Here is a 27655-nt window from a genome sequence, read left to right as displayed (position 1 = left end):
AGCACCTGCGAACACCAGGTCCGGCAGCATCTGTCTTTTCCCGCAGCGTGCAGCGCCTGACCATGAGGAACACGAGCAAGGAACTTCAGGGCGCCACGCACCGCTACGCTCCCTGCGGTGAGTGCGCCCTGAGCGCGTCCCGGCCAGAAAGAGCTGGGTGCGTGCACTCTGCTTACTAGACACACTGTGGACCCGTCGTCCTCTATGTGGGCTGGAGGGGGGTGTGAACGATGGAGGACCAAGTGATAAAACTAACAAGTCAAAGAAAGGCACAAACTGCTCCTGTGCCTGAGTGTGAAATCAAGACTTAAAGAGAAATATGAGTGGGGGAAGTCTTGTTTTTCTTTATTTTCAACAAGAGAGAACCAAGGCTACCTATCTTGTTCAATCTGGAGCAACAGGATCCCTTGGAAGTTTTCATTGTCATAGTTCAACCCTATACAGTTCTCACAACTGCATTCCTGAATGTTGACCTGGGAAGTTTCTTTTCTAGCTGAATTCCCTAGGTATTTCATTGAATCCCTAGACCTTGCTCCTACTTTAGACCCCAAGAAAGTTAAACATACATTCTGGTTTTAGTGTCTGGCTACAGGAAAAGGAATTCAGTGAGGTTCATGTCTTCTTATGTGCCAGGGTTTGAAGTGGAGGAGAGGGGAAGGAAGAATAAGTCTTGAGATGCTGTCATCTTTTTTCTTTTTTCCTGTTTTTTTTTTTTTTATTGGGAAAGACTGTAAGAGGGTAGAGAAGAGGGTCGTGGGGATCAGCTGGGACAGCCGAGTTGGAGCTGGTCGGCACCCTGGAGCCAGCACATCTGCTCAGAAGTGAACCATATGTGGCCCTGCTGCATACTCTAAGCATGTTGCTAGCCCAGAGGGCTACCTTGTGACCGCTATTGAAGATAGTGTGGCCATGCTGGGGATTGGAAAGGGAACAGCACAGAAGGCCTGGCTGATTTGCCTTTTCCCAGTGGGCTCTGGAGCCTTTATGTGACTTCTTGGTGTCTTCTAGTGGCCTTGTCTGTATGAACAACACTAAGGAACACTAATAACTGCCAGGCACTGTTCTAAGTGCTTTATATTAATATATACTAACTCATTTAACCTCATAACAGCCCTACAAGGTAACATTACCCTCGTTTTATAGAGTTTGGAGTAATTTGCCCAAGGTCACACACTTTGTAAGTGACTCCACAGCTGTTAAGTGAGGCCACAGCAGCCTAAAGCAGGAGCCTGTGCCCCGCGGGTATGTGAGCATATAACACACTGCCTTGTGCCTTAGAGACCAGAAGAGCTGGGGGATCTTTAGTTCACCTCATAGACTGTCACAGACTGTGTTTCCTCACTGATGAAACAAGGGTACTAATATTTGGCAAACGAGAAGGCAGGGAAGGCTATATATAAAAAAAATCTATATGATAGTAAATGATTGATATGGTACAAGTGCCAACAATATGTTTTGCATGATAAAAACTGTGATAACTCTTAGTCCCTTTAACCCTCTGTGTGTGTGTATGTGTGTGTGTGCGCGCGCATGAGGTGATCACGGTTGGTTCTTACTGATCCGGGCCCTCGCTCTCTGAGTGCCTCCTTTGCCTGCATTTAGAAATGGCCAACCAGATTCGAGTTCAGCGCCTGTTCACAGCTTCCAGTAATGAGAAGAAGGTAGAAGACACACTGTTCTCTGTGGATTAATTAGTAATCAAAACACAGAGTGGAAAAATAAAGCAACAATAAAATGCCTTCTCTCAAAAAGAAAATATTTGAACTGAATATGATCAGACTATGAAGCTGCTAAATTCTCCTATTCATTCTTAAATTGATTCTCTGTGATCTTTTGTGCAATTCTTTAAACCTTTTCCAATTTTTTTCTTTCCTTTACAAAACCATATAGTGTTTATTCAGCTATTTAATGTCCTTTAGATACTTAAAAGATTGTATTAAATACCATCCATTAAAAATTCGAGGTCTAAGCTTTTAGCTTTAAAGGATGGTTACTTCTCATTTCTGTATGCTTAAATGAATCGATTTATTCAGTACTATTTTCCTGTGTGTCTACTGCATTAGTCAGCATTCTCCACACCAACATAACCAACAGCATATCCATGTCTACCTTTCTATATACATACACATATATACATAGATAGATAGATAGATAGATAGATAGATAGATAGATAGATAGATGTAAAGAGAGAGAGAGAGATTTGTTTTAAGGAATTGGCTCACATGATTGTGGAGGCTGGCAGGTTCGAAATTTGCAGTGCAGACCAGCAGTCCGGAGACCCAGGGAAGAGCTGATGTTGCTGTTTGAGTTTCAGAGCAGTCTGGAGGAAGAGTTTCCTCTTTCTGGGGGAATCTCATTCTTTTCTCTTAAGACTTTCAATTAATTGCCCACAAAAAGAGTCAAACTCTGTAAAATATTTAAAGAGGTTTATTCTAAGCTGAATATGAGTGGCCAAGGCCTGTGACACAGCCCCAGGAAGTCTTGAGAACATGTGCCCAAGATGGTTGAGTCACAGCATGATTTTATTATCCATTTTAGGGAGACAGAAGTCATAGGAAGACATCAATCAATCCATGTAAGGAATACATTCATTCAGTTTGAAAAGGTGGGATAACTCCAAGTATGTGTGTGTGTATGTGGGTGGGAGTTGGTTCCAGGTCATAGGTGGATTTAAAGATTTTCTGATTGGTAATTCGTTGCAAGTTATTAACCAAAGACACAGAATCAATAGAAAGTAGTGACTGGGTTAAGATAAGGAGTTGCAGAGACTAGGGTTTTTGTTATGTAGATGAAGTCTCCAGGTAGCCAAGTTCAGAGAGAGTAGATGTAAACATCTCTTTTTTTTTTTTTTTTTTTTTTGAGACGAGTCTTGCTCTGTCACCCAGGCTGGAGTTCAGCGGCCGGATCTCGGCTCACTGCAAGCTCCGCCTCCCGGGTTCACGCCATTCTCCTGCCTCAGCCTCCCGAGTAGCTGGGACTACAGGCGCCTGCCACCTCGCCCAGCTAGTTTTTTGTATTTTTTTTAGTAGAGATGGGGTTTCACCGCGTTAGCCAGGATGGTCTCGATCTCCTGACCTTGTGATCCGCCTGTCTAACATCTCTTATCAGACCTAAAAAGGTGTCAGACTCAATTAATTCTCTCCCGGATCAGGAAAAGAGCTGGAAAGGGAAGGGGATTCTCTACAGAATGCAGATTTTCCCCACAAGAGACAGCTTTTTAGGACCATTTCAAACTATGTCAAAGAAATCTATTTTGTGGTAAAATACTTCAGTTTCTTTCAGGACCTGCTATCTGTCATGTGATGCTCTACTACAGTCAGGTTGCAATTTGGTCTCTGATTGCCACAAACAGTCTGTTTTTTCAGTCTTAAGATCTCTGTTTTAATGATAATGCCGGTCTGCTGTGCCTGAATTCCAAAGGAAGGAGGGTATAAGGAGGCACGTGCAACCTCCCTTCCCATTATGGCCTGAACTAGTTTTTCAGGTTTACTTTGGAATGCCCTTGGCTGAGTAGGGGGATTCATTTAGTCAGCTGGGGGATGGGGGGGCGCAGGGCTTAGCATTTTATTTTTGCTTTACTCTGACTGGAGGAAGCCCACCCACATTACAGAGGACAGTCTACTTCACTCAAATTCTACTGTTTTTAATGTTATTTTCATCTAAAAAACGTCATAGACACAACTAAAATAATGCCTTACCCATATCTGGGTACCATGGTCCAGCCAAGTTGACACATAAAATTAGACATTATATCTACCCAAGAAGAGGATATTGTGTTAGACTCTGAACATACTGCCCCTGTGACAGGACATTCTGATAAGTGCTACTAAATACACCCAGTTGCTTGTGTCACATTAATTGCATCTCTTGTATCTGATATTCTTCCTGGGTTTTGTTTCTAAAGTTCTCAATCAGGTGTGATTTTTTTGTCTTATATTTGGGTATCTGGTTAATCAATTTCAGATTCAAATAGTTATCTAGAACACCAGGTGTCTGAATGCCCCGGATCTCTTCTCTCTGTGAGGGTCATCAATAAACACTGGTAACTCCAGGTCCCTGGGATTTTGCCAACTCACTTGACAGAAGCTCCCAGTAGGACTCCAGGGAGTCTCCTGGGTGGTCCCAAGCCAGTCTGCAGGGCCTGTCCTGGATGCCCTCAGCTTAAGGCCTTAGGGAGCCTCATGGCTTCACCAGGCCCATGTTCAGCTTCTCTGTCCACAGCCCCTTTCTGCATGGGCTCCACTCAGGAAGGGAAGAAGGACAGAGAATAGCTCTCCTCCTCCACTCGATTGTGCCTGGCTTCTTCATGGGACCTTTGACAATACAAACCACACAATCTACACTCCCTGTGTTTCAACTTGATCTTTCTCAAGGGAACCAAACCCAGTCACCTTAAGAATTTCTGAGTCTCCACCTGAGAAGTTTTTCCATAACACATAGGCACCTGTTTCCACCATTTTTCAGGAACCATCTAGACCTCTGGCCACCTTTCACTGCTCTCTTTGGCCTCAGGCATAAGCAAAACCATTATTATTGAAAACAGTAATTACACATTAATAATAATGAAAGGGACAAGGAGAGAGGGAGAAGGAGAGTGATAAGGTGAGATGAACTCTCACGTGGGGAGTCTGGGTGGAGGGAAGGTACTGTACTCGCTTGTGTGGAGACGGGCTGCTGAGCTGATTCTAGCACCCTTGCTCGGTGGACAGGTCTCTTTGACCACTCCCCAGTTCCGCCTCTTGTCACTTTTGTGCTAGTGGTAAATGTGTTCAAACAGCCTGTTATTTCTGTGACAGAACTTAGATTTCAGTATTTTTAGCATACTAAATTTAGCAAATCTTGGTCAACATTTAGCCATATATTCTACAGGCTTACCCATAACGTTTTATTTAAGTGATTTGGGATTTTTCAGGAATGTATATTTCCCAGCATAACCGGAAATACAGTTGTCTTATTTTTATGGAGGATTAGGAGAGAGAGACAGAGACCTAATGAGGCTTGGGTAACTCCCTGGGAAGCTAAAGCACCCATGAAAAAGGCTGAGCCCTCAGAGCTTTCCCTTCGGTTGGTGCCAGTGGTGGCATCTTGGTGGGCAGTAGAGACTGGATTGCATGGGTTGTGTTACCATTCACATCAGGAACTCAGAAGAGGGCATTTTCTTCCTTGCTAATAGGCTTCCACAGAGCCTATTAGGCTCTGTGGCCTGCACTACTCCACTTGATGGGGCTGTCTGCATAGACACTCTGGTAGAGAACTAGAGGCCACCCTGGCACACAGCAACAGCGTGGCCCTCTGCCTCTCTCCTCTATAGATTGGTATTACCATCTTCCAGTGAAGCGCTCTGAGAAGGCTGTGGATGCCCCACCGGCGTCCCAGATCCCAGGTCTCAGCAATTTGGGAGACTCACACGGCAGGGACCTGCCTGGGACTCGGAGATACTGGATAAAAGAAACAGATTCGGAATACGTGAAGCTCGCGAAACAAGGCGGCAGGCCTGGTGAGCCCCCGCCTGCCCTGTTCAATGTGGCAGCCTCGTGGGCGGTGAGGGGGGCGTTTGTTCCTAATTTCTTCCATATAAAAATATTACTATAGAGTCTACATGTTTAGCTTAGGGCCTTTGGAAATTTAGGTTAATTAACTAGGTGTAGGGATGGGCATGCTCTCCAGGGATGAGCTAATTTTTATGATGTTAGAATAAATAGGCCGAATTCACAGAATTGCCTGTGTAGGATATTTCTTCTGAGTAATGCCTTTGCGATGATCCAACCTTCCCTCACCCACTTTATATTCTTATTACAAAGAGAATCTCAGGAAGTTGCCTCCAAGAGAGAATCTGTCTTTGCACGCTACCAATTCTTGGCTAATTTTTGAAAAGGTTTTGTTTCCTGTTGTTTATTCTCATTGCGGCTTGTCCTTTGTATGAAAATGTTTTCAAAAATGAAAACCATAGATGAGTTTCAGTGTGATGTTGATGAGGATCAAATTTTGATACATGATTTAATTGAGAAAGGACTGCGTAATCATGCTAAAAACTAAGGTATTTGAGCTCAACAGAAATTACTCAGAGGGTTGGGAGATCACATCTAAAATGTCTCAGAGCCAGTCTTGGTGTCAGTGACTTTGAGAGACACTAACCTTTTTTCCCCTCTGGCTGCCATTACTCCTGTGGGGATTGTCAGAAAGAAAATGGGAAGCAAAATGGTGACATCTTTGCTTTAATATTAAAAGGTTGGACTAAACAGTTTGATGGACTAGGTGTGACACTCAGAGAACAGGACCTAGACATTTTTTCTTAGATTCACCTCCTCCTGCTGTTGTTTAAAAGAACATTAAGGGGACAAACTCTGAATGTCGGTAAATCAGATAAAAGAATTGCATCAATAGTAGTTTCCTGAATGTGATCATTGTGCCATGATTACGTCAGGAATGTCTTTTGGCAACATCCGCTGAGATATAGGGGGATGACTGGGCATTATGTCTGCAACACGCTGCCCAATGATTCTGAAAACAATAATGACAACAAAAATAATAATGAGAGAGAGGGATAGACAAAGAGAGAAAACATAAAGCAAATATGGTAGAATATCATCTGGGGAGCCTAGGTCAGGGTACAGGGGAACTCATACTATTCTTGCAATGTTTCTGTAAGTCTGAAACATTTAACAATGAAAAGTGCTTTAAAAGTAAAAAAAAAAAAATGAAAAGTTAAAATTTTATTATTGATAGTAATAGCAATCAAAGTTGTCTGCTACTGTCATGGGCACTGTTATCATTTTGCTGTCCTTATTATCAGGAAAGTCAGTTCTTCCCACTCCCTGCTTTTTGAAACCAGAGGAGGGAAGTGTGGGGAGCTAGAAAGCAAGTGGGTGAGTCGGGAGCTGGCCTGGGCCTCTGAGAAGGACCCTGTACTCTCTGTGCCTCTCAGGGTTGGCTCCAAGGTGACTGTGAAATCTCCCAGGTACCTTTCAGGGGTTTGTATCCTACTTCCCATCTGGAAACCTGGAGGGGTGGCTTCTTCTGGAAATGGTGGGGGTGGGGTTAGGGACAGCTCCACAGTGGCAGAGGATAGTCAGACTGTCCTATGCTAGGAGAATGGTGTGGGGGTAGCTGAGGATGAGGGAGCCAGCATGTGCAGTCCCTGGAGACCTCAGCAGTGGAGGGACGGGCCCCCTCCAGGAACTGGTGGATGCTGGCCTGCATAGATGCAGCTCAAGACCAGGAGCTCTGTCCAGATCTGCAAAGAGTGAGATGTGGGGAGGCATACAGGATTTCCCTTCTTGAGCACAAAGCAGGATGCCCAACTGTCAGCCTGTGCAGAGACAGGTGAGGATCAGGGATGCTCTGTTAGCCCCTGGATCCCAGAGGCAACCCCAGGGAGACCTACAGTTCCCCTTGTAAATTGAGCCTATCACTGGCAATGCTGTGTGTCTGTGTAGGGGCAACGGGGTGTCTCACAGCCATGTCATTTTCTCTTTGAGATTTGTTGAAGCACTTTGCCCCTGGGACCAGGAAAGGCTCCCCGGTGGCCTACTCCCTGCCAGACTGGTACATCCACCACAGCAAGCCACCGACAGCCAACCAGCAAGAGTAAGTATCTTAAAGCACTCACATTGTTGTTTATCTTTACAGGAAAAAAAAAAATAGCCCAATTTGAATTTTAAAAATACAAATGTCTAATACTGATAGTATGCATGTAATATGACACCTTCAGGTTCTCTTTTACAATAGCCCGCTCTTTGAGGGATATAGCCTAAGTTGTCAGAAAACCAGAGTTCTGGAAACCCTGGCATTTTGTGCCACCCTAGAGTCGTGTGTCTTTGGGCTCCTTCTTGGTAAATTGCGCTGTAGTGTTACCGGCGGGTCTTTGTTCTTAGAGCTCCCAAGATGGTGGCAAGCCTTTTGTTCTCTGACCTGGGGTTCTTGGCCTCACGGATTCCAAGGAATGGACTCTTGGGCCATGCGGTGAGTGTTATAGCTCTGTTAGAAGCTGTGGGTCACGGAAGAGACCCTTGGAACCCAGTGACTAGTGTTCAGCTCCATTAGGGCAAACCCAGGCACTTAGCTGTGCAGGAACAACGAGGAGCCTCTAGCCCGATGGGGAGTGTCAATGGGTGCCTCGCTGGATCAGAAGTACAGTGGACACTCTGCCATATCTGGAGGGGTGGAAATTAGCGGCAGGTCTGCGACGGAGGCAATCAGCAGTGGTGGACGGCGGGCGAAAGCTCAGCTCAAGCCGGGACAAACACAGACCAGAAGAGTGTGCAGTTGCAAGATTTAATGCAGTGAAAACAGGGCTCCCATACAATGGGAGGGGACCCAAAGGAGTTTGCCACTGCTAGCTCAAATGCCTGGGTTTATATCCCGATCATTGTCCCTCCCCCTGTGCTCTCAGGCAACAGATGATTGACTATTTCATTACCTCCTGCTTTTAGCCTCATTGGTATTTTAGTGAGCTCTCTTTACTATCTGATTGGTCGGGTGTGAGCTGAGTTACCAGTCAGGTGTTTAAAGGTGGGTGCAGTCACCTTCACCAGCTAGGCTTAGTAATTCTTGGCCGGCCTAGGAAATCCAGCTAGTCCTGTCTCTCAGTAGGACTGACCACATCCTCCTGACGTGGAAATAGCAGCCTATCCCAAAGGGTTCTCATTAAAGACAAAAGGCACTAGGTAAAGCTACAAATATATGAAATCCTAAATTTCTATGTTCAGTATTGAGTTATGAGGAGCCATTGTTCCCATAATATTTGAAATGTGTAAGAAATTTCTATTTGTGGACATGCAAACTTTATTTCCAAAACCACCTCTCTTGGATTGAGAGGTAAAATGAAAAATCATTTCAGGCCATTTCCCCATTTTTTTGGGCTTGAAAATAGGACTACCATAGATATATTTACAAGTAGTTATCTGGTGTTACTTGAATGTTCTGCCATGGTCACAGTGCGGCTTTTGTCTTCAGGATTCTGTTTCCCTCTGTAGTTTAAAATGAATACACAGGGTGGCTCACACCCAGGTGGGTGGATCACCTGAGGTCAGGAGTTCGAGACCAGCCTGACCAATATGGTGAAACCCCATCTCTACTAAAAATACAAAAATTAGCTGGATGTGGTGGTGTACGCCAGTAGTCCCAGCTACCTGGGAGGCTGAGACCAGAGAATTGCTTGAATCCAGGACGCAGAGGTTGCAGTGAGCCAAGATAGCACTGCTGCACTCAAGCCTGGGTGACAGAGCAAGACTATCTCCAAAAAAAAAAAAAAAAAAAAAAAAAAGAAATACTCTGTGCTAACAGAGGTTACATCAAAGTGGATGAGCTGAGCAAGAAGAGAGAGTCTTAGAAGGGGAAGCAGGAGACTGGGGGCACTCCTGCAATGCTGCTTGCGCTTGTAAGAACAGAGCAGAGCAGGCAGCCTCAGGTGAGAGTAGAGCCCGAGTACCCCAGGCAGATGTGGAGGGATGGGTTTCCTGAGCACCCTTGACCCTGAGCTCTGACTGAGGGGTGCCCAGTGGTCCTGCGGCTACTGGACTCTAAGCAGCTGTGCACTTTCTTGCAGCCGAGGGTGGCTCCTGCTCTAGCTGGGTGCTCTGAACCAACGGTTAATTCTTGGGGGGAGGTGGGGGCACTTCATGTCTCTGGGGTGCTCCTGGAGAGCGTTACCTCAGGCATGCCCCTTCCTCCTATATCCACACTTCCACATGGACTTTTTCGTCGCTTCTTTCTGCTTTTTCCTTCCAGACTGTTGGTACCCCTGTCCCTTTGCTGTCTCCTCCCACCCCATATGTCCTTACTAATTGTCCAAGCCTTCTAGTGATGATCTACTTTTGGGGCCTTCAGTGTTTTTCGTCCTCCTGGGACCTTGTCCTCCTCTGGACTGCAGACCACCTGCTCCAGGTCCTGGGACAGGCCAAGGATGTGAAGAGCAGGAAGCACAGGAGAAATTCTTCCTTCACTGAAAATCTGGGAACCCAGGAGCTACAACTTAACACACTTTTTAAAAAAAATTGTCCCTCCCTTTGTTGTTTTCAATGCTCATCTGTCTCTGTAGGCTTTTTACTGCCCTCAGACTGTATCAGAAGTGGGAGGGCTGGGGAGAGGTGCCGCTTCTCACACCTGTGCTCCCTGAGCAACTCAGCCACACCCGTGGCTTCTCTTACTGGGTATCTGCGGCCACCTTCCAAGCCTGCATTTCCAGCCTCTGACCGCTACTCCCTGGCCTCTTCACTCGCTCTCTCAGAGGACCCCAGCCACCTCCTTTAGGTGCTTTGCTGCAGTGGTGCCCAGGACCCTACTCCTCAACCTTGCCCTTGATGCCCACTTTGCAGCTGGGCCTCTTCTCAGCATCCTGGAGCCCTGAACAAGTGCAAATGAGGAGCGGGACATGGAGGAGGGGAGTCGCTGCAGCCCCTCAGACACTGCGTTGGGGGGGTTGTGCTGCCGTGTCAAATTTGAATGCAGTGTTCTTCCCTGTTCAAACCTGGTTATGTGTACAGATGGTCCTTCGGGGATCTAAAGGCTGAAGCATTCCAGTGCCTTTGATGCCCCTTCTGTATGCGCTGTGTGTATGGGAAGACTGGTTGCTAGTTTAAATGCCCACATTAAAAATGACCATCCAACAGGAAACAGAGCATGTTATTATTATTTTAAATGAACATGTTAAATGGTAAATGTTTAGGGGTGTTTAGTTATTTTAAGGGGTCAAAGTGGTAGATGCTATTCTAAAATAAATAATTATTTTAGAAGATATGTTTTATAATTTCATATTTTAGTATATCTCGTTTTACTAATGTTGAGAACTTGTGATTTCTGAGTGGCCCTCCTGGGAGGCAGGCCCCGGAGGGGTTGGTGTGTTGCTTAGCAGGCACAGGAGGGAAAGGCCTGTCTGTGTTTTCAAGGAGGATGGGTAGTGCTGATGTCAAGAGAGACGGAAGAGAAGAGAATAAGGGAGGGAGAGAAAGAGAAAGAGGGAAAGAAGAGGAAGAGGAAGAGAGAGAGAGAGAGAGCAAGAGAGGGAGAGAGAGAGGAGAAAGGAAAGGAGGGAGACAGTGAGAGAGGGAGGGAGACAGAAGGAGAGAGGGAGAGGGAGAGCCAGCAATGGAGATGAAAGGAAGGGAGGGAGCTGAAATGGCTCTGAGCACCGCGCTATAACTGCTGTCTGTCCCTGCAGAGTGCGGGCTGTCTCCATGCCGGATTACATGGTTCATGAAGAATTTAACCCCGATCAGGCCAACGGTAGCTATGCATCCAGAAGAGGGCCCTTCGACTTCGACATGAAAACAGTTTGGCAAAGAGAGGCTGAGGAACTTGAAAAGGAGAAAAAAAAGGTGACGGGAGCCCATAAATAGATGGCATCTGCATCCGCTTTGCTTCTGTGGCCCCGAGTAATTAAGTGCTGTGATGTTAGCTGCTGGTGGCGTCTTACGTTGCCCGTGGCATCGGCCACGTGCTCTGTGTTTTAAGTTTGGATCTACTAAAAGGCAAGCAGCCACCATACTGTGGTCTTTCTTTTTCTTTTTACGAATAATGACTTTAAGAGGTAAGATTCCTTTTTGCTAGATGATTTACAGATAGTTAATGCTTATCTAGAGGAAAACTGGCTTAGCACTTCTGATCTGGCAAATACAGAAAAGGAATTTTATATTTAGTTATCCCATTTCTGAATGTTTTCATTTATTTAAGTATTAGGCGTTTTCTGGAATACTCTTTGTTGATAATAAAGGAAGAGAAGATGAATTCTCTTCTTCTATGTGAAGTCCTGGTGGTGTATTTGATCGCAAAGGAGTGACTGGCCGTGCAGTGAAGGCTTCTCAGAGGATGTGTATTTTAAGAATGCAATGAAGAAAGTTGGAAGCAATCTTGAATTGGTGGCTCTGTTGTTGGGAAGTCTTGATCAGAGGCCCTTCTCTCCCCTTTCCTTGGGGCTGGAAGGAACAAGAGCCAGGCCTGCAGCTCTGCCAAGGGCTCAGTATTGCCTGGGGCTTCAGCACCATGTCTCAGATTAGTCTCAGTTCTTGCAACTCTGGGGTTTGTGAGTGAAACGGTGAAGTTCACATTACAAATAACAGTAGTGTTTGATACTGAGAATAAGAGTGAACACTGTTGTCACCTGACAGGTGATCATTTTGAACAGTGAAGAGAATGGATGTGTCTCAGCATAGGCGGCAGTTGTTATGAACTATCTATGCCTGATTCCTAGACTGTTGCCTCAGCATCTTGGTTTGAAGGGAAACCCCTCAGTTTATTTTGGGGACTTCAGTAGCTGAACACCAAGTAGAATGTCAACTGGCTGCAATGGGCCACATGCTTTTTCTTTAAGATCTCCATGTCCAGCTGTGATTCGGATTTTGGGTTGTTTCCGTGATCCGTGCAAAGGCACTGGACCTTTTATTGTTGTTTTTTGTTTATTTTTTTAATTAGAGAGAAGTTCTCTCTCTGTCACCCAGGCTGGAGTGCAGCGGCATTATCATAGCTCACTACACCCTCGAACTCCTGGGCTCAAGAGCTCCTCTGCCACAGCCTCCTGAGTAGCTGGATCTACAGATGGATACTACCGTAGACACTCAGCCAAAATGGACCATGTTAAGAATCAGATCTATCTCTTAGTGTTGTGCAAGTGGCCAATTACACTGAGTTACAGCCTCTAGTGACAAATGAACCCTTGGATATTAACCATGGTTACAGCTCACATCTACAGAAATCTTAAAATGCTAAATGCTATATCACTCTCAAATCAAGTGGGGTTTCTAAGTTAGTACCCATTTACAAAAGGTGTGCTAGGGGCTGCACAAAGTTCCTGAAGCCAGCCCCTCACTGTGGGGAAGGAGATAGGGTGACAAGCAGTGGTGGTTAAAGATACACATGCTGAATATTTAACAGGTAGAGGGACATGATGTCGGGTAAGGTGCAGGGGATGAGCACCGCATCGGGATGGACTCCGATTGCCCTAATAAGACAACACAATCACCACTTTGGTAAGAAGGTCACCAATGAGTGATGATCACATCCTGGGCATGGGCCAGCCGACAAAGTGCTTCCTCAACTGTGCCCTGGCCCCACATGGGGCACGTGGTGGACGCTTGACAAGACTTAGGGCACATGTGTTGCCTGTTGGTTACCAGCATTCATGGGGGTCTTGCTCACCTACAGAGTGATCGGGGGATCTTGTTTCCTTTTTTTGAATAGCCATCTTTTCTTCCTGTAATTGTTAGCAATACCTCCACGGATTTTGTTTGCTTGGTTTGGTTTTTTCCAGTTTTCCTGTAGCATTTATTTATATTTCTTTTAATAAGAAATAATTTACATAGAGTGAAACCCACCTTTTATAGAGAACTGCTCTCCAGGTTTTGACTAAGGTGTCCCTTGTGTACCACCACAGCCGTCAAGGAACATAGCAGTCCTGTCGCCCCCAGCATTTCTACACCTTTTTATGGTCAGCCCCTCACCAGACCCTTGCAAGTCCCGATCTGTTTTCAGTCTTTATAGTTCTTCTGGACAGAGCAGGAGCATCGCCATCTTGGACAAGCCTCTCATTCTAAAAGTTCACCTTAATAAAAACCGCCTAAATCCAAGGGGCATTAGCCTAACTGCTAAGGTCAATGAACCACAGGTAACATCTCCAACCAGAAACATTCAAACTCCTCCCTGACCAGAGACATGGTGGCCCCTAAATAAGCTCCCTCCAGCCAGGAAGATTCCAGTCCCGAGTTAACCGCCCTCCGGGCTGAAAGATGTCTGCCCCGAGATAACCTCCCCTCCTCCCAGAGAGTTTCCAACCCCACCATGAACTTCTCCATACACATGGACATTCCAAGCTTCTCATAAGCCCCCTCACCCTAAAACCAATATATACTTTTAGTCTGTAAGAAAAAGTGCCCCTGACCACAATCGGCCAGGAGCGCCTCTCAGGTTTTAACTAAAGAAAACCTGTCTTTGACTGTCAAGCCGCATTTCATGTTTCTTTCCTCTTTCTTTAATTCGTACACTTCCTTTTCCAGAATGTGAAATCAATGGAATCATACGGCGTGGAGTCTTTCCTGCTTGACTTCTCCAATGTGGTGTAATGCATGTACATTATGCATCTGCATTACATACGCGTGGCTGTGCTGTTCCGAGTATCAGTAGTTCATTCATTTCTGTTGCTGAGTTTCATTGGCTGATCATGATACCATTTGTTTATCCATTCATTTGTTGGTGGACATCTGGGTTGCTTTCAGTTCTGGGTGATTATTACAAAAGCATACAGGTGCTTTTGTGAACATATGTTTTCATCCGGGTGTGGGAAATTCCTTCAGGACCAGGCTCTTAGCTGTTCATTGTTTTTCCTCCTGAGCAGATGGCATCTTTACTCGAATATAACAACTGCTTTTGAGTTACAGACTGTCCCTTTTACATAACTATTTTGTTGAATGAGATGATTGCTGAATTACATTTTATTGTGACCATTTACAATGACCACATTGAAAGTCCAGCCCTACAAGCTTTGTATCTTTGCTACCATTGGTGAGTTTTCTTCTAGTTGTTGAGTGCTTTCCACTAACTCAGGGTTTTGCGTGTTTCCTCACACAGCTGAGGCTACCGGCCATTGACTCAAAGTACCTAAGCAAAGCAGACACCCAACTTGGCCCTAAGGACCCTACAGGAAGTAGACTCTCCTTCCCCCCCATGTAAGTGCTTGAGCTACGCCCGCACTGTCTGGACTGGGTTTGGGTTTGGCTTTCCGTCTTTCATCCGGTGATGACTGCGCCAGTGACAGCATCCACACAGCTTCCCAAAGCCCTGTCTGCGGCCTGGCCTGGCTGTGCCTGTAGCCCCCTCACTGTGGTTTCTGTTCCTTCCTAATGTCATTTTGCCACTGTTGAACACATCTGCCCTTCCAGGTCATGCTTGCTGCAGGTTGGCAGTGTGGAGGCCCTGCTTCTCCATCAGGCTGTGTCCTGCCTGAAGCACCCGCCCCCTCCGAGATACCACCCTCACCATAGTTTGCCGGGGCTGCTTGTCCTGCATGTAGGGGCCACTAGGTCCTGATGTTTCTGTGTCCAAGTCCTGAACTGAGGTGTCTGCGCCTTGTAAGTGTGCTGGCTCTGTTTCCAATTGGAAGATAAAGCAGGCACACTGACATTTGCTGATCCTCCAGCTGGACAGTGAAATCCCTGAGGCCTTAGGTGTCTTCTTACTCTCCCAGATCCAAGTTTAATGCTAGGATAAATGTTATTAATTACCTGACTAATTCTTCAAACAGCTTCTTGTCCAATGGGGAAAAAATAATCAGATACATTGCATTGTGACAAATGCCATGACAGCACCAAGCTAGACTGATAGAGAGGGGAATATACATGTATTCATATGTGTTTATATATATGTAAGTATATAGGTATACCTAGACATGTATTTATAGATGTGCAAGAGAGAGAACATGAAGCATTAGGAGTGGCTTTGATAACAAAGTGATTGGGCGCAAGAAATCCTCCCACCTCAGCCTCCCAAGTAGCTGGGGCTATACGCATGCACCACCACACCCAGCTGATTTTTTATTTTTTGTAGATACAAGGTCTCATTATGTTGCCCAGGCTGGTGTCAAACTCCTGCACTCAAACAATCCTCCTGCCTCTGTTTCTCAAAGTGCTGAGATGGAGGCTCAGAGAGAGAACAGGTGGTGGGTTGCTACTGCTCGAGCTGAAAGCTCACACTACCTCCACCGTGGCAAACTGCCCTGTCACTCTTCAGTGTGGGTCAGGGTAAGATGTGAAGATGCAGTAGATGGTGAAAGGCTAAGCTAACAACAAGAAATGACTGGAGACAAACCTGTGTAAGAGAGTAAAATAGCAGCGGGTAACCATTGATAAGGACAAGAAAGAACCAATAAGAAAGTAATCATTTGTTTTTTTTTTTTTTGAGATGGAGTCTTGCTCTGTTGCCCAGGCTGGAGTGCAGTGGTACGAACTCAGCTCACTGCAGCCTCCACCTTCCAGGTTCAAGTGATTCTCTTGCCTCAGCCTCCCAAGTAGCAGGACAATAGGTGCCTGCCACCACAGCTGGCTTTTTTTTTTGAGACAGAGTCTCGCCCTGTCCCCCAGGCTGGAGTGCAGTGGTGCGATCTTGGCTCATTGAAAACTCCACCTCCCCTCCTGGGTTCACGCGATTCTACTGCCTCAGCCTCCTGAGTAGCTGAGACTACAGGCGTCCACCACCGCGCCCGGCTAATTTTTTGTATTTTTAGTAGAGGTGGGGTTTCACCATGTTGGCCAGAGTGGTCTCGAATTCCTGACCTCAAGTGATCTGCCTGCCTCAGCCTCCCAAAGTGCTGTGATTACAGGTGTAAGCTACTGTGCCCAGCCCCCTTCCTTCCTCCCTTCCTTCCTCCCTTCCTTCCTTTCCTTCCCTCCCTTCCCTTCCTCCCCTCCCTCCCTCTTCCTCTTTCTTTCTTTCTCTTTCTTTCTTTCTTTTCTCTTTCTTTCTTTCTCTTTCTTTCTTTCTTTTCTCTTTCTTTCTTTTCTCTTTCTTTCTTTCTTTCTCTTTCTTTCTTTCTTTCTTTCTTTCTTTCTTTCTTTCTTTCTTTCTCTTTCTTTCTTTCTCTTTCTTTCTTTTCTTTCTTTCTTTCTTTCTTTCTTTCTTTCTTTCTTTCTTTTTTCTTTTCTTTCCTTTCTTTCTTTCTCTCTTGTTCTCTTTCTTTCTCCTTCCTTCCTTCCTTCCTTCCTTCCTTCCTTCCTTCTTTCCTTCCTTCCTTTCTTCCTTTCTTTCTTTTCTTTCTTTTCTTTTTTTTCCTTTTTTCTTTTTTTTGAGACTGAGTCTCACTCTGTTGCCCAAGCTGGAGTGCAGTGGTGTGATCTCGGCTCACTGCAACCTCCGGCTCTCAGGTTCAAGCAATTCTCCTACCTCAGCCTTCCGAGTAGCTGGGACTACAGGTGTGCGCCACCAGGTCCAGCTAATTTTTGTATTTTTTGTAGAGACAGGGTTTCATCAGGTTGGCCAGGATGGCCTTGATCTCTTGACCTCGTGGCTGCCTGCCTCGGCCTCCCAAAGTGCTAGGATTATGGGCGTGAGCCACCGTACCCAGCAGTTTTTTTTTTGTTGTTTTGTTTTGTTTTTAAAGGTAGTTCTGAGCAATCCATTACTATGAAGGAAGGGGGTGGTGTTTTCTTAGGAAGGCTTCCCAGTGAAATACTAGAATTATTACTAATTCTTAATTGACTATCACAAAGAAAGATTTTGGAAGCTGAACTAAACATGCTCTCATCCCTGTACAAGGGATGCTTTGACATGCACTTGTTACGCTTAAAAATGGAGACAGTGAGACAGACAGAGAAGCAGGGGGAGATACAAAAGGGCAGAGAGAGATAGAGGGAGAAAGAGAGAGAGAGGCAGAGAGAGAGGTTTGTTAGGTTTGAAGGGACAGTGACACCTATTTAGTGTGTTCACGGAATACTGCTTCTGCTTTATCATTAACCCTTGTGCTTAAGTTTCACATTACTTTTACTCTTTTTAAGGCCTGGTCAAAAAAACAGTTCACCTACCAATTTTTCCAAACTCATTAGCAATGGTTATAAGGATGAGTGGTTGCAGCAGCAGCGAGCTGACTCAGGCAAGAGGACCCCGAAGATCTCCAGGGCGTCAGTGTCATCTCAGTCCCCACGAGACCCGGAAGGTCCCCAGGATGCAGCGAGGCTCCAGGACGCAGAGGCTCCTGAAGGTCCTGAGGATGCCCCAGGTGAGGCACAGGCAGCCATCTGTGTTTACTGGAGGCTTGGTTAATTGTGATGCAGCAGCTGATGTTCTTATCGCATGATGCTTCTCGTAATGAGAAATGAATAACCCAAAAACGATGTGAAAACACCCATAGAAGTACCAAGGTTACAGATAAGCAAGAGGGTAATACATGTTTTGCTCTTTCCTCTTTATTCAAATGAATAGCGGAAGTCATGACTTTTGGGGTTTTACATTTTATTTGTCAAAAAGTTTGATAGTCCATTTGATATGACAAACAAATAACATACCAAATAATATCAACTTTTAATCTTCCAGATCCAAAAAATGTTGACCCTAAAATGCTTAGACTTTTGCATAAGCAACTGGTCCTTTTTGAGATCACTTTTTAAAAATTTTTGAAAATAAGTCAAAATTCAAACTTAAAATTACTCCATTATCTTAAACTTTGAATAATTTAGAACTTTCTCCATAATTAGATGTTCAAAGTACTATATTAGTTTTAATTTATTATAATATTTTATTTTATTTATTTTTTGAGACAGAATCTTACTCTGTTGTCCTGACTGGAGTGAAGTGGCACAATCACAGATCACTGTAGCCTCGAACTCCTGGGCTCAAGAGATCCTCCCACCTCAGCCTCCCAAATAGCTGGGACTATAGGCATGCACCACTACATGCAGCTACTTTTTTGTTTTTCATCAAGACAAGGCCTCACTATGTTGCCCCGGCTGCTCTCAAACTCCTGGGCTCAAAAAATTCTTCTACCTCTGCCTTGCAAACTACTGAGATTATAGGTGTGAACCACTGTGCACAGCCATTCATTTTTCTTTTTAATAGTACAGAAAGAATTCATCTTATTTTTTCAACACATCCATCTTAATACCTATTGAGCATTATGTTCAGTATCCACAGCTCTATTAATTATTGACCATTTGCTTCTGGGAAACTTGTTTTTACTCTTGAGGCTTGAGTTCTTTGATTAAGAGGAAAGATGGCGTGTTATGCCTCTTCAGACATTTCAAGTGTTTGGTGTGGTTATTTGTAAGTGAGGTCACTGCTTGCCCTTATTCCACACCCTGTTCCTTACTCTATTTGTTGAGCAAGATCTGCCACTTACTGGCTGACTCTCTCCTTTATTATCCTGGAGGATGAGATGGTGACAAGTTCATATTCAGTGTTGGTAAAAAGCACCCTATTGGCTGGGCACAGTGGCTCACGTCTGTAATCCCAGCACTGTGGGAGACAGAGGCAGGTGGATCACCTGAGGTCAGGAGTTTGAGACCTGCCTGACCAACATGGAGAAACCCCATCTCTACTAAAAATACAAAATTAGCTGGGCGTGGTGGCGCATGCCTGTAATCCCAGCTACTCGGGAGGCTGAGGCAGGAGAATCACTTGAACCCGGGAGGCGGACGTTGAGGTGAGGCAAGATTGCGCCATTGCACTGCAGCCTGGGCAACAAGTGGGAAACTCCGTCTCAAAAAAAAAAAAAAAAGTGTGCCCTATTGAACTTTACAATGTCAAGAGTGTTTTATGACTTATTGTTGTTTTAAGTAATATAGAATTTTTATTAACTCTTTAAGTAATTATGACTTCTTTTAATACTTGGTCTGTTTCGTTAACCTGAACAATGAATGTACTTGTTTTTTATTACAGAGTCTTCTCACAGTGAGTATTTATAAAGTAACCTGCACCAAAACAAGACAAAAGTCTTACACAAAAAAATCGATGGACATAGTCCTGTAATCTGAGACTACAGCCTCTCGGCAGCCTGGAATGTCCTTCTCCAAACTGCATGCATTCTGACTACAAAGCCTGTGCCATGTCTGTTTTAAAAAAATCGGAGTTCCAGAAACATAACTTAGGGAGAGCAAAAAGAGGATCGCTTACACTGTTAAAACATGATTCTTCTTCTTCTTTTTTTTTTTTTTTTTGAGAGGGAGTCTCACTCTGTCGCCCAGGCTGGAGTTCAGTGGCGTGATCTCGGCTCACTGCAAGCTCCGCCTTCCAGGTTCACGCCATTCTCCTGCCTCAGCTTCCCAAGTAGCTGGGACTACAGGCACCCACCGACACGCCCGGCTAATTTTCTGTATTGTTAGTAGAGACAGGGTTTCACCGTGTTAGCCAGGATGGTCTCGATCTCCTGATCTCGTGATCTGCCCACCTCGGCCTCCCAAAGTGCTAGGATTACAGGCGTGAGTCACTGTGCCTGGCCTATTGTTCTTTTATACGTGTTACACAAGCAAAAACATACTTTAGTTCATAGGCACACACTGTATTACTCGCCATGTGAGAGTCATACTGGAAAAGGTAAGTTAAAAGCCATGGGAGACTCCAATTTATTTTTTAGTTTACTTTTTATTTTATTTTTAATTGACTAATAATTGCATACAACTATGGGGTGCAATGCAATGTTTTGATATATGTACACATTGTGGCATCATTAAATAAAGATAACTAAAATATCCATTACCTCAAATACTTATGCTTTTTTTTGTGGTGATCACACTTAAAATCTGTTCTTTTAACGATTTTGAAATATACAATATATTATTATTAACTTTATTCACCTTGCTGTGAAATAGATCATTAAAACTTAACTCATCCTGTCTAAGGGAAACTTGGTACCCTTTGACCAACTTCTTCTCTTATCCCATCAACTACTAGCCCATCCCCAGCACCTAGTAGCACATTCTGTTCTGCTTCTATGAGTTCAACTTTTTTAGATTCCATATATGGCTGCAATTATACAGTATTTGTCTTTCTGTACCTGGCTTATTTTACTCAGACGAATGTATTCCAGGTTCATCTATGTTGTCACAAATGAAAGAATTTACTTCTTTTTTAAAGGCTGAATAGTGTTCCATCGTGTATATACCACATTTTCTTTCCTTATTCATCTGCTGATGCACAGTGAGGTTGATGCCATAGCTTGGTTATTGTGAATAATGCTGCAGAAAATTTGCGAGTGCAGTTATAGCTTTGTGACATACTGATTCCATTTCCTTTGATATATGCCCAGCAGTGGGATTGCTATATCATACGGGAATTCGATTTTTAGTTTTTTAAGGAAGCTCCATAATGTTTTCCGTTATGGCTATTCTAATTTGCATTTCACCTTCAGTATGTAAGGGATCCTTTTTCTCCATATTATCGTCAACACTTACTTTTCATCTTTTTGATAATAGCCATTTTGACAGGTGTGAGATGATACCTCATTGTGGTTTTCATTTGCATTTCCCTGATGACAGTAATGTTGAGCTTTTTTTTATATACCTGTTGGCCATTTACATGTCTTCTTTTGAGAAATATCTGTGCAAGTCCTTTGCCCATTTTTAAATTGGATTATTTGTTTTTTTTTGCTACTGAGTTGAGTTCCTTATATATTTTGGATATTAACCCCTTATCAGACTTATTGGAAACTTATACAGTTTCCAAATATTTTTTTCCTGTGCTGTGGCTTGTCTTTTTATTTTGTTGTTTGTTTCTTTTGCTTGCAGAAACTTTTTAATGTAGTCCCACTTATTTTTCCTTTTGTTGCCTGGGTTTTTGGTGTTCTATTCAAAAAATCATTGCCCAGACCAATGCTGGGGAGCTTGTTCCCTATATTTTTTTCTACAGGTTGAGCATCCCAAATCTGAAAATCTGAAATCAAAGGAAATGCTCATTCAAACATTTCAGATTTTGGATTTTTGGATTTGGGATGCTCAACCAGTAAGTATGCAAATATTTCAAAATTTAAAAATAATTGAAATCCCAAACACTTCTGGTCTCAAGGATTTCAAATAAAGGATACTCAACCTATAGCAGTTTTACAGTTTCAGGTCTTTTGTTTAAGTCTTCATCTATTTTGAGTTGATTTTAGCATATTAAATGAGATGAAGATCCAATTTTCTGTCTCTGCATGTGGATATTCAGTTTACCCAGCACCATTTATTGAAGAAACTGTCCTTTCCCTCATTGTGTGTTCTTGGCACCTTTGTTGAAAATTAATTGACTGTTAATGCGTGGGTTTATTTCTTGGCTGTATCCATTGATCTATACTTCCGTTTTTATGCCAGTACCATGCGGTTTTGCTTACTCTAGCTTTCCAATATATTTTGAAATCAAATAGCATGATTCCATATATCTGCTTTTTTTTTCTGTTTGCTTAAGATTGGTTTGCCTATTCAGAGCCTTTTGTGGTTCCCTACAAATTCTAGGATTTATTTTCTATTTCTGTGAAAAATGTCATTGGAATTTTGATAGGGATTGCATTGAATCTGTACATTGTTTTGGGTAGTATGGACATTTTGACAATATTAATTATTCTGATCCATGTATGTAGGCTATGTTTCCATTTATTTGTGTCTTCCTCAATTTATTTCATCCATGTTTTATAGTTTTCAGTGTATAGGTCTTTCACCCCCTTGGCTAAATTTATTCTTAAGTATTTTTTAATGCTAATGAGACTGGGATTGTTTCCTTACTTTCTTTTTCAGATCATTTGTTGTTAGTACATAGAAAGCTACCAATTTTTGTCTGTTGATTTTGTATCTTGCAATTTTACTGGATTTGTTTATCAGTTTTCATAGTTTTCTGGTGGAGTCTTTAGGGCTTTCTATATATAAGATCACATTGTCACCAAACAGAATATTTCACTTGTCTCTTTATAATATGAATGCTTTCTATTTATTTTTCATGCCTAATTGCTCTGGCTAAGACTTCAGGTACTAAGTCAAATAGATGTGGTGATAGTGAGCACCCCTGTATTTCTCCTGATCTTAGAAAAAAAGCTTTCAGTTTTCACTGGTGAATGTCATATTAGCTGTGGGCTTCTCATGTATGGCCTTTATTGTGTAAAGGTACATTTCCTCTATGCTTAATTTGTTGAGAGTTTTTATCATAAAAGGATGTTGAACTTTGTTAAGCACTTTTCCTGTATCTATTAAGGTGACCGTATGGTTTTTGTCCTTCATTCTGTTAATTTGGTATATCACATTTAATGATTTGCATATGTTGAACCATCCTTGCTTACCAGGGATAAATTCCACACGATCATGTTTTATGATCTTTTTAATGTGCTGTTGAATTTGGTTTGCTAGTATTTTGTTGTGAATTTTTGCATCTATGTTTATCAAGGAAATTGGCCTGTAATTTTCTTTTCTTATAGTGTCCTTGTCTGACTTTGGTATCAGGGTAATGCTGGCCTCATAAAATGAGTTTGGAAGTGCTCCTTCCTTTTCAATTTTTTTGGAACAGCTTGAGAAGAGTTAGTATGAGTTCTTCCTTTACATGTTAGGTAGAATTCACCAGTGAAGCCATTATGTCCTGGGCTTTTCTGTGATGGGAGAGTTTTTTTTTTTTTTTTTTTTTTTTTTTTTTTTTTTTTTTTTTTAACCTGATTCAATCTCCATACTCATTCTTAGACTTCAGATTTTCTATTTCTTCATGATTCAGCTTTGGTGGATTGCATGATTCTAGGAATGTATCCATTTCCTCTAGACTATCCAATTTGTTGGTGTATAATCGTTCACAGTCGTCCTTTGTGGTCCTTTGTGTTTTGCAGTATCAGTTGCAACATATCCTCTTTCTTTTCTTATTTTTTTCAGTCTTTTCTTTTTTTCTCTCTTAGTCTAACTAAATATTTGTCAATTTTGTTTATAATAAAAATATTACTCTTACATTTTTGATCTTTTCTATCTTTCTTCTGCTAACCTTGGGCTTAAATTATTCTTCTTTAGGACCTCAAGTTAAATATACAAATGCAGCAGGTACAGAAGATCACCTTCATAAGATATGATAAGGGTTTTATTATTCTGCATTGTCTTAAGAAGATAGAATTTACTTCACCATTGACAAAATATTACATATCTGATCAAGGGACTATCATTTGATATTCATATAAATGTATAAACTTTATATTGCAGGTGTTATGTAATCTTTGTGTTTATATTATCAGCAAGATCTGTTTAATTTTGAAGAAACCTTTTAAGCTTTCAAATTAATGAAAGCCTAAATAAGCAGCAAAGCCCCTAAGAGCTGAAGAATCATCATGCGGAGAAGAGGATCTGCTCTGCTTAGTTTCTGGATAGCTGAGGCGGGTGTCACTATGAAACGCTTGCTCCCACCTCTCAGTATCTCTGATTTCAAGGCTAATGCTAGAGCTTTTGACATCCACACTCTCTCCACTGTCAGTCTGACCACCATTTTCCTTCCTGTATTTCATTTCCTCGTCTTTTTTCCTATTTTCCCTGCTGTCCATCATGGTTTTAACTTTATAAACAATAGGCAATTTAGAAAGTGCCTTTTTTTTCCTTCCAACTAGACATCTCTCCACTTAGAATGTGTTGCTATAACTTTCTGGAGACTAATCTTGTCAAGGCTTCTTATTTTATTTTATATTGTTAAGATAGGATCTTGCTCTGTTGCTGGGCCTGGAGTGCAGTGGTGCAATCATGGCTCACTGCAGCCTTGACCTCCTGTGCTCAAGTGATCCTTCTGCCTCAGCCTCCTGAGCAGCTGGAACTACAGGTGCATGCCACCATGCCTGCTAATTTTTGTATTTTTTATAGGAACGAGATTTCACCATGTTGCCCAGGCTGGTCTTGAACTCCTGAGCTCAAGCAATCCACCCACTTCAGCCTCCCACAGTGTTGGGATTTTAGGCGTGAGCCACCACGCCCAGCCTAAGGCTTCTTCTTAATGTTTCTTTCCCTCTGTGAGACACAAGATTATTATTATTCTTGTTTATTGCAATTTTTTCTAGCTGTCCTAGATATTTTGACGTGCCCTAAAGCTTCGCATTAGGAAACTGGTACACTATTGTACTTTGAGAGGGTCAGCATTAATGAAGATTTCAAAAGACTTGGGAGCAGGGACACGTGCCATGCCAAGACTGACAGCCTGAGTTGCCCCACCTCCCTACTCGCCTTGCCCAGGCTGTGCTCATACTATTTATTTAATAATTCTTGTCAGTGTGCTTATGTCAGCAGAAACTTTCCACAATACACAGGCAAAACTCATGAATTAAACTGTTTCCAATGGGTCACTCTCTTCTAGTCTACCAGTGCAGAAGTTGTAGTCTTGTGTTTCCAATGTATGATTTATGCCAGGATCATAAGCTCGATTTTTCTGTAGACTCAGAAATAATCCTTATTAATAGGTACAGAACTATGTGTTTTCTTATATTTAAAATTAAGGTTTTTTAATTTATAGAAAACGTCATCTTTGTCTACTTATTTATTTGCTTTGTGTTGCAGGCCCAGAAGAATCTGTATCTGCATCAACACCAGCACAGCTCAAATAAATCCTGATGCAATATATATTTAGGATAATTTTAAAATGGCTAAATATGACATGACTATATTATAGCTATATTTCTGAGGCTCTTTTTGTATTTTATTAATATAGACTCTCATTGAATAATTTAACTTGTAGCAGATTTGACATTGCTGCATAGAAGGGGCAGGTGTTGGTTTTTGTTTCTTGCGTTTCTCTGGGATGTGAAACACATGGCTAACAAACACAACTATGGCCTCTGGTACCCTCTGCCCTGCTGGCCTGTTGATGTCCCAGTATCTCAGAACCAATCACTTGCCCCTGTCATCAACTAACATAACCTCCTACTGTGTGAACCACTCTTAGCGGGCATTGCTACTGGATTCTTGACTAGAGGAAACTTACAGAACAGGTGTTAAACCTTTTCCAATATTTGGTATTGCAATCTTTACAGAAATCATTTTCTAGTTACAAAAAAATTTAATTCCAGAATATGGTGATACAGTTTATGTTAAGAAAAATATTTTAATTTATTATGCCATGAATTTATTAACATTTAATATAAAATATTGTAACATTTGCTGTTTTTAAATGTTTGCTATTTTTTCATAAACTGAGATTCAAAATATTAAACATTTATTATTTTGTATAAACCTTTAAGTAAAAATATGCTGAGTTTTAATATTTAATTTAGTAGAATTAACAAAAACTCCCAAGCTGAATTACTTTGTTTTATAAATGTTAAATTGTTTATATTTAAGTAATTAGCTGAAATATAGTTCTATGTTTTGTATATTAATTGATTAATAACAATAATTTTATGTGGGAATGTTTTAAAAAAGCCAAGTAAAGCCACAGATATTTTAGCTTCTTTCCCAGAATAAACTTATCATGCATTTGCTTACCTAAAATTTAAGTTTCAAATCAGTTCTCTATATGAGGCACTTAATTGAGCATATATATCTATATTCATTGATCAAACTGATATGCTACAGGAGAATGTATGCAATATGTAAAAAAATGCAAATGGCTGTATGCATTGAATAAAAATCATATGCAATTACAGTAAGAAGTTTGTTTTTTCCCTTTCCTATTCTCTTCCTTCCTCTATATGAATTCTTACCTCATTTCCAGACACCTCCGCCTTAATGAAATAGTCATGAGGAACAGATGTCAATAGTGTAGAACTCTTCAATTCTTTATTCAGATTATTATAGTAACAGAAACCTGTGGTTTAGGAAAAATGAGGACAAAATTTGGAGTAAGGACCAGTGATCAAATTTAGGCTCCACCTACAGTAGCCAGTGTCGACCTAAACAACAAGCAGAGAGGCTGTCTGAAAGCAAATGGTATTTATTTGGGAATGAGGCAGTTCAATGTAGATATAGTAAACTATGCACATATAGTAAACTGTGCACATATTCATGGAGGTCAAGGAAGACAAAAAGAGAGAGGATTACATAATTGTTTTGATATAATTATCCTTGACTATAATGATCAATAATGAGGGTGATGCCACTCCAAGTTTGAACAGGCAGTGGCTGGACAGATGTCCTCACAGAAGTATTTTTTTATGTATGGTTGCAATACCCTTTGTTCAAGGTTGCAGTTTTATAGAGTCTTTTGTGATAGCTTTTGCTATTCTGTGCAATTCCAACTATATGGCATGCTGGGGATGGTAAAACTATGGCTACAGTAAAACTATCACTGATAGACGGGGATTAGGGAGGAAGAATGAATAGACAGAGCACAGAGGGAATTTTAGGCCAGCTAAACTACTCTCTGTATAATGCTACAATGGTGGAGACATATCATTATAAATTTGTGCAGACCCATAGAATCTATAACACCAAGAGTAAGCCTTAATATAAACTATGAACTTTGGGTGATAATGGTGTCTCAATGTGGGTTCCTCAATTGTAACAAATGTATCACTGCTGTTCCAGGTGTTGACTTTCTAGTAGTTAATTACAACCACCTCAGCTAAATCTCCCCACACATCATTTAAAAATTGAGCAGATCAAATAACCAAATTGAGTAGATGTACCAAACTTTATACATCTATGATATAAAGACAACCACCAATGGCCCATTTCTTCAGCACAATTAAAAAAGAAAGGACACCATAAGCTTAAAATGACCTGTAAACAGACAAACATAAACTTCCAGCAGAGTCATTTCTACAGCTCCCACCACACACTTTACTGAAGATGAGGGAGGATCCAGAAAGACTCCAGAAAGAGAAGACAAGGTGCAGGTAAAACTAGCTGCAGAAGGAAATGTCCCGATTATGTGGGAACGTAGTAAAAATGCATGGTGAAGGGGAAATCGAAGTGGAGAAAACGGAAGATTCTATCAACAGTAAGCCAAAAAAAATGGAAGGACACACAATTCCTTCCCTGTATGTATGAAAACAGCCACTCAAGAAAAAAATCTTTACATCTCACTATTGATAGAAGATGGCACAATTGAATCGTATAAATCATCCCAGTAGCCAACTCTATTCACAAAGTAAAATATACTAGAAGTCTTTCTCTATTAAGAGTACAATAAGACAAAGACAAAAACTGAGAATAAAAATATTTTGGCTGATAAATATTTTCTCCAAAAAGTTAACAATGAAACACAAGATACCTCTATTACAACACTTCTCAAGCAAGCATTTACAGATTTTAAAAATGTGCACACAACAACAAACAT

At 42.1% G+C, this 27655-nt stretch overlaps 1 protein-coding gene across 1 annotated transcript; it reads left to right on the top strand.

The window, feature by feature from the left end:
- The first annotated feature begins 47 nt into the window (after positions 1-47).
- C3H7orf57 (chromosome 3 C7orf57 homolog) lies at positions 48-27655 on the top strand. Its single transcript, XM_077997985.1, has 6 exons — positions 48-117; positions 5313-5498; positions 7480-7588; positions 11160-11316; positions 14558-14655; positions 17476-27655. Exons 1-6 carry the CDS (start codon positions 63-65, stop codon positions 17738-17740), a joined length of 870 nt encoding a protein of 289 aa, XP_077854111.1. The 5' UTR covers positions 48-62; the 3' UTR covers positions 17741-27655.

The sequence above is a fragment of the Macaca mulatta genome, chromosome 3, assembly GCF_049350105.2.
Source record: "Macaca mulatta isolate MMU2019108-1 chromosome 3, T2T-MMU8v2.0, whole genome shotgun sequence".
In the NCBI taxonomy this organism is placed as follows: domain Eukaryota; kingdom Metazoa; phylum Chordata; class Mammalia; order Primates; family Cercopithecidae; genus Macaca; species Macaca mulatta.
Note: the sequence above shows the minus strand (reverse complement) of the source record. Positions and strands in the feature narration are given on the sequence as shown.

Excerpts from the sequence above, each read along its gene's own strand:
- C3H7orf57 (XM_077997985.1), top strand. The coding sequence starts at position 63 with ATGAGGAACACGAGCAAGGAACTTCAGGGCGCCACGCACCGCTACGCT. Across the intron at positions 118-5,312 it reads GCACCGCTACGCTCCCTGCG|ATTGGTATTACCATCTTCCA; the intron begins GTGAGTGCGCCC and ends TCTCCTCTATAG. Across the intron at positions 14,656-17,475 it reads AGACTCTCCTTCCCCCCCAT|GCCTGGTCAAAAAAACAGTT; the intron begins GTAAGTGCTTGA and ends ACTCTTTTTAAG.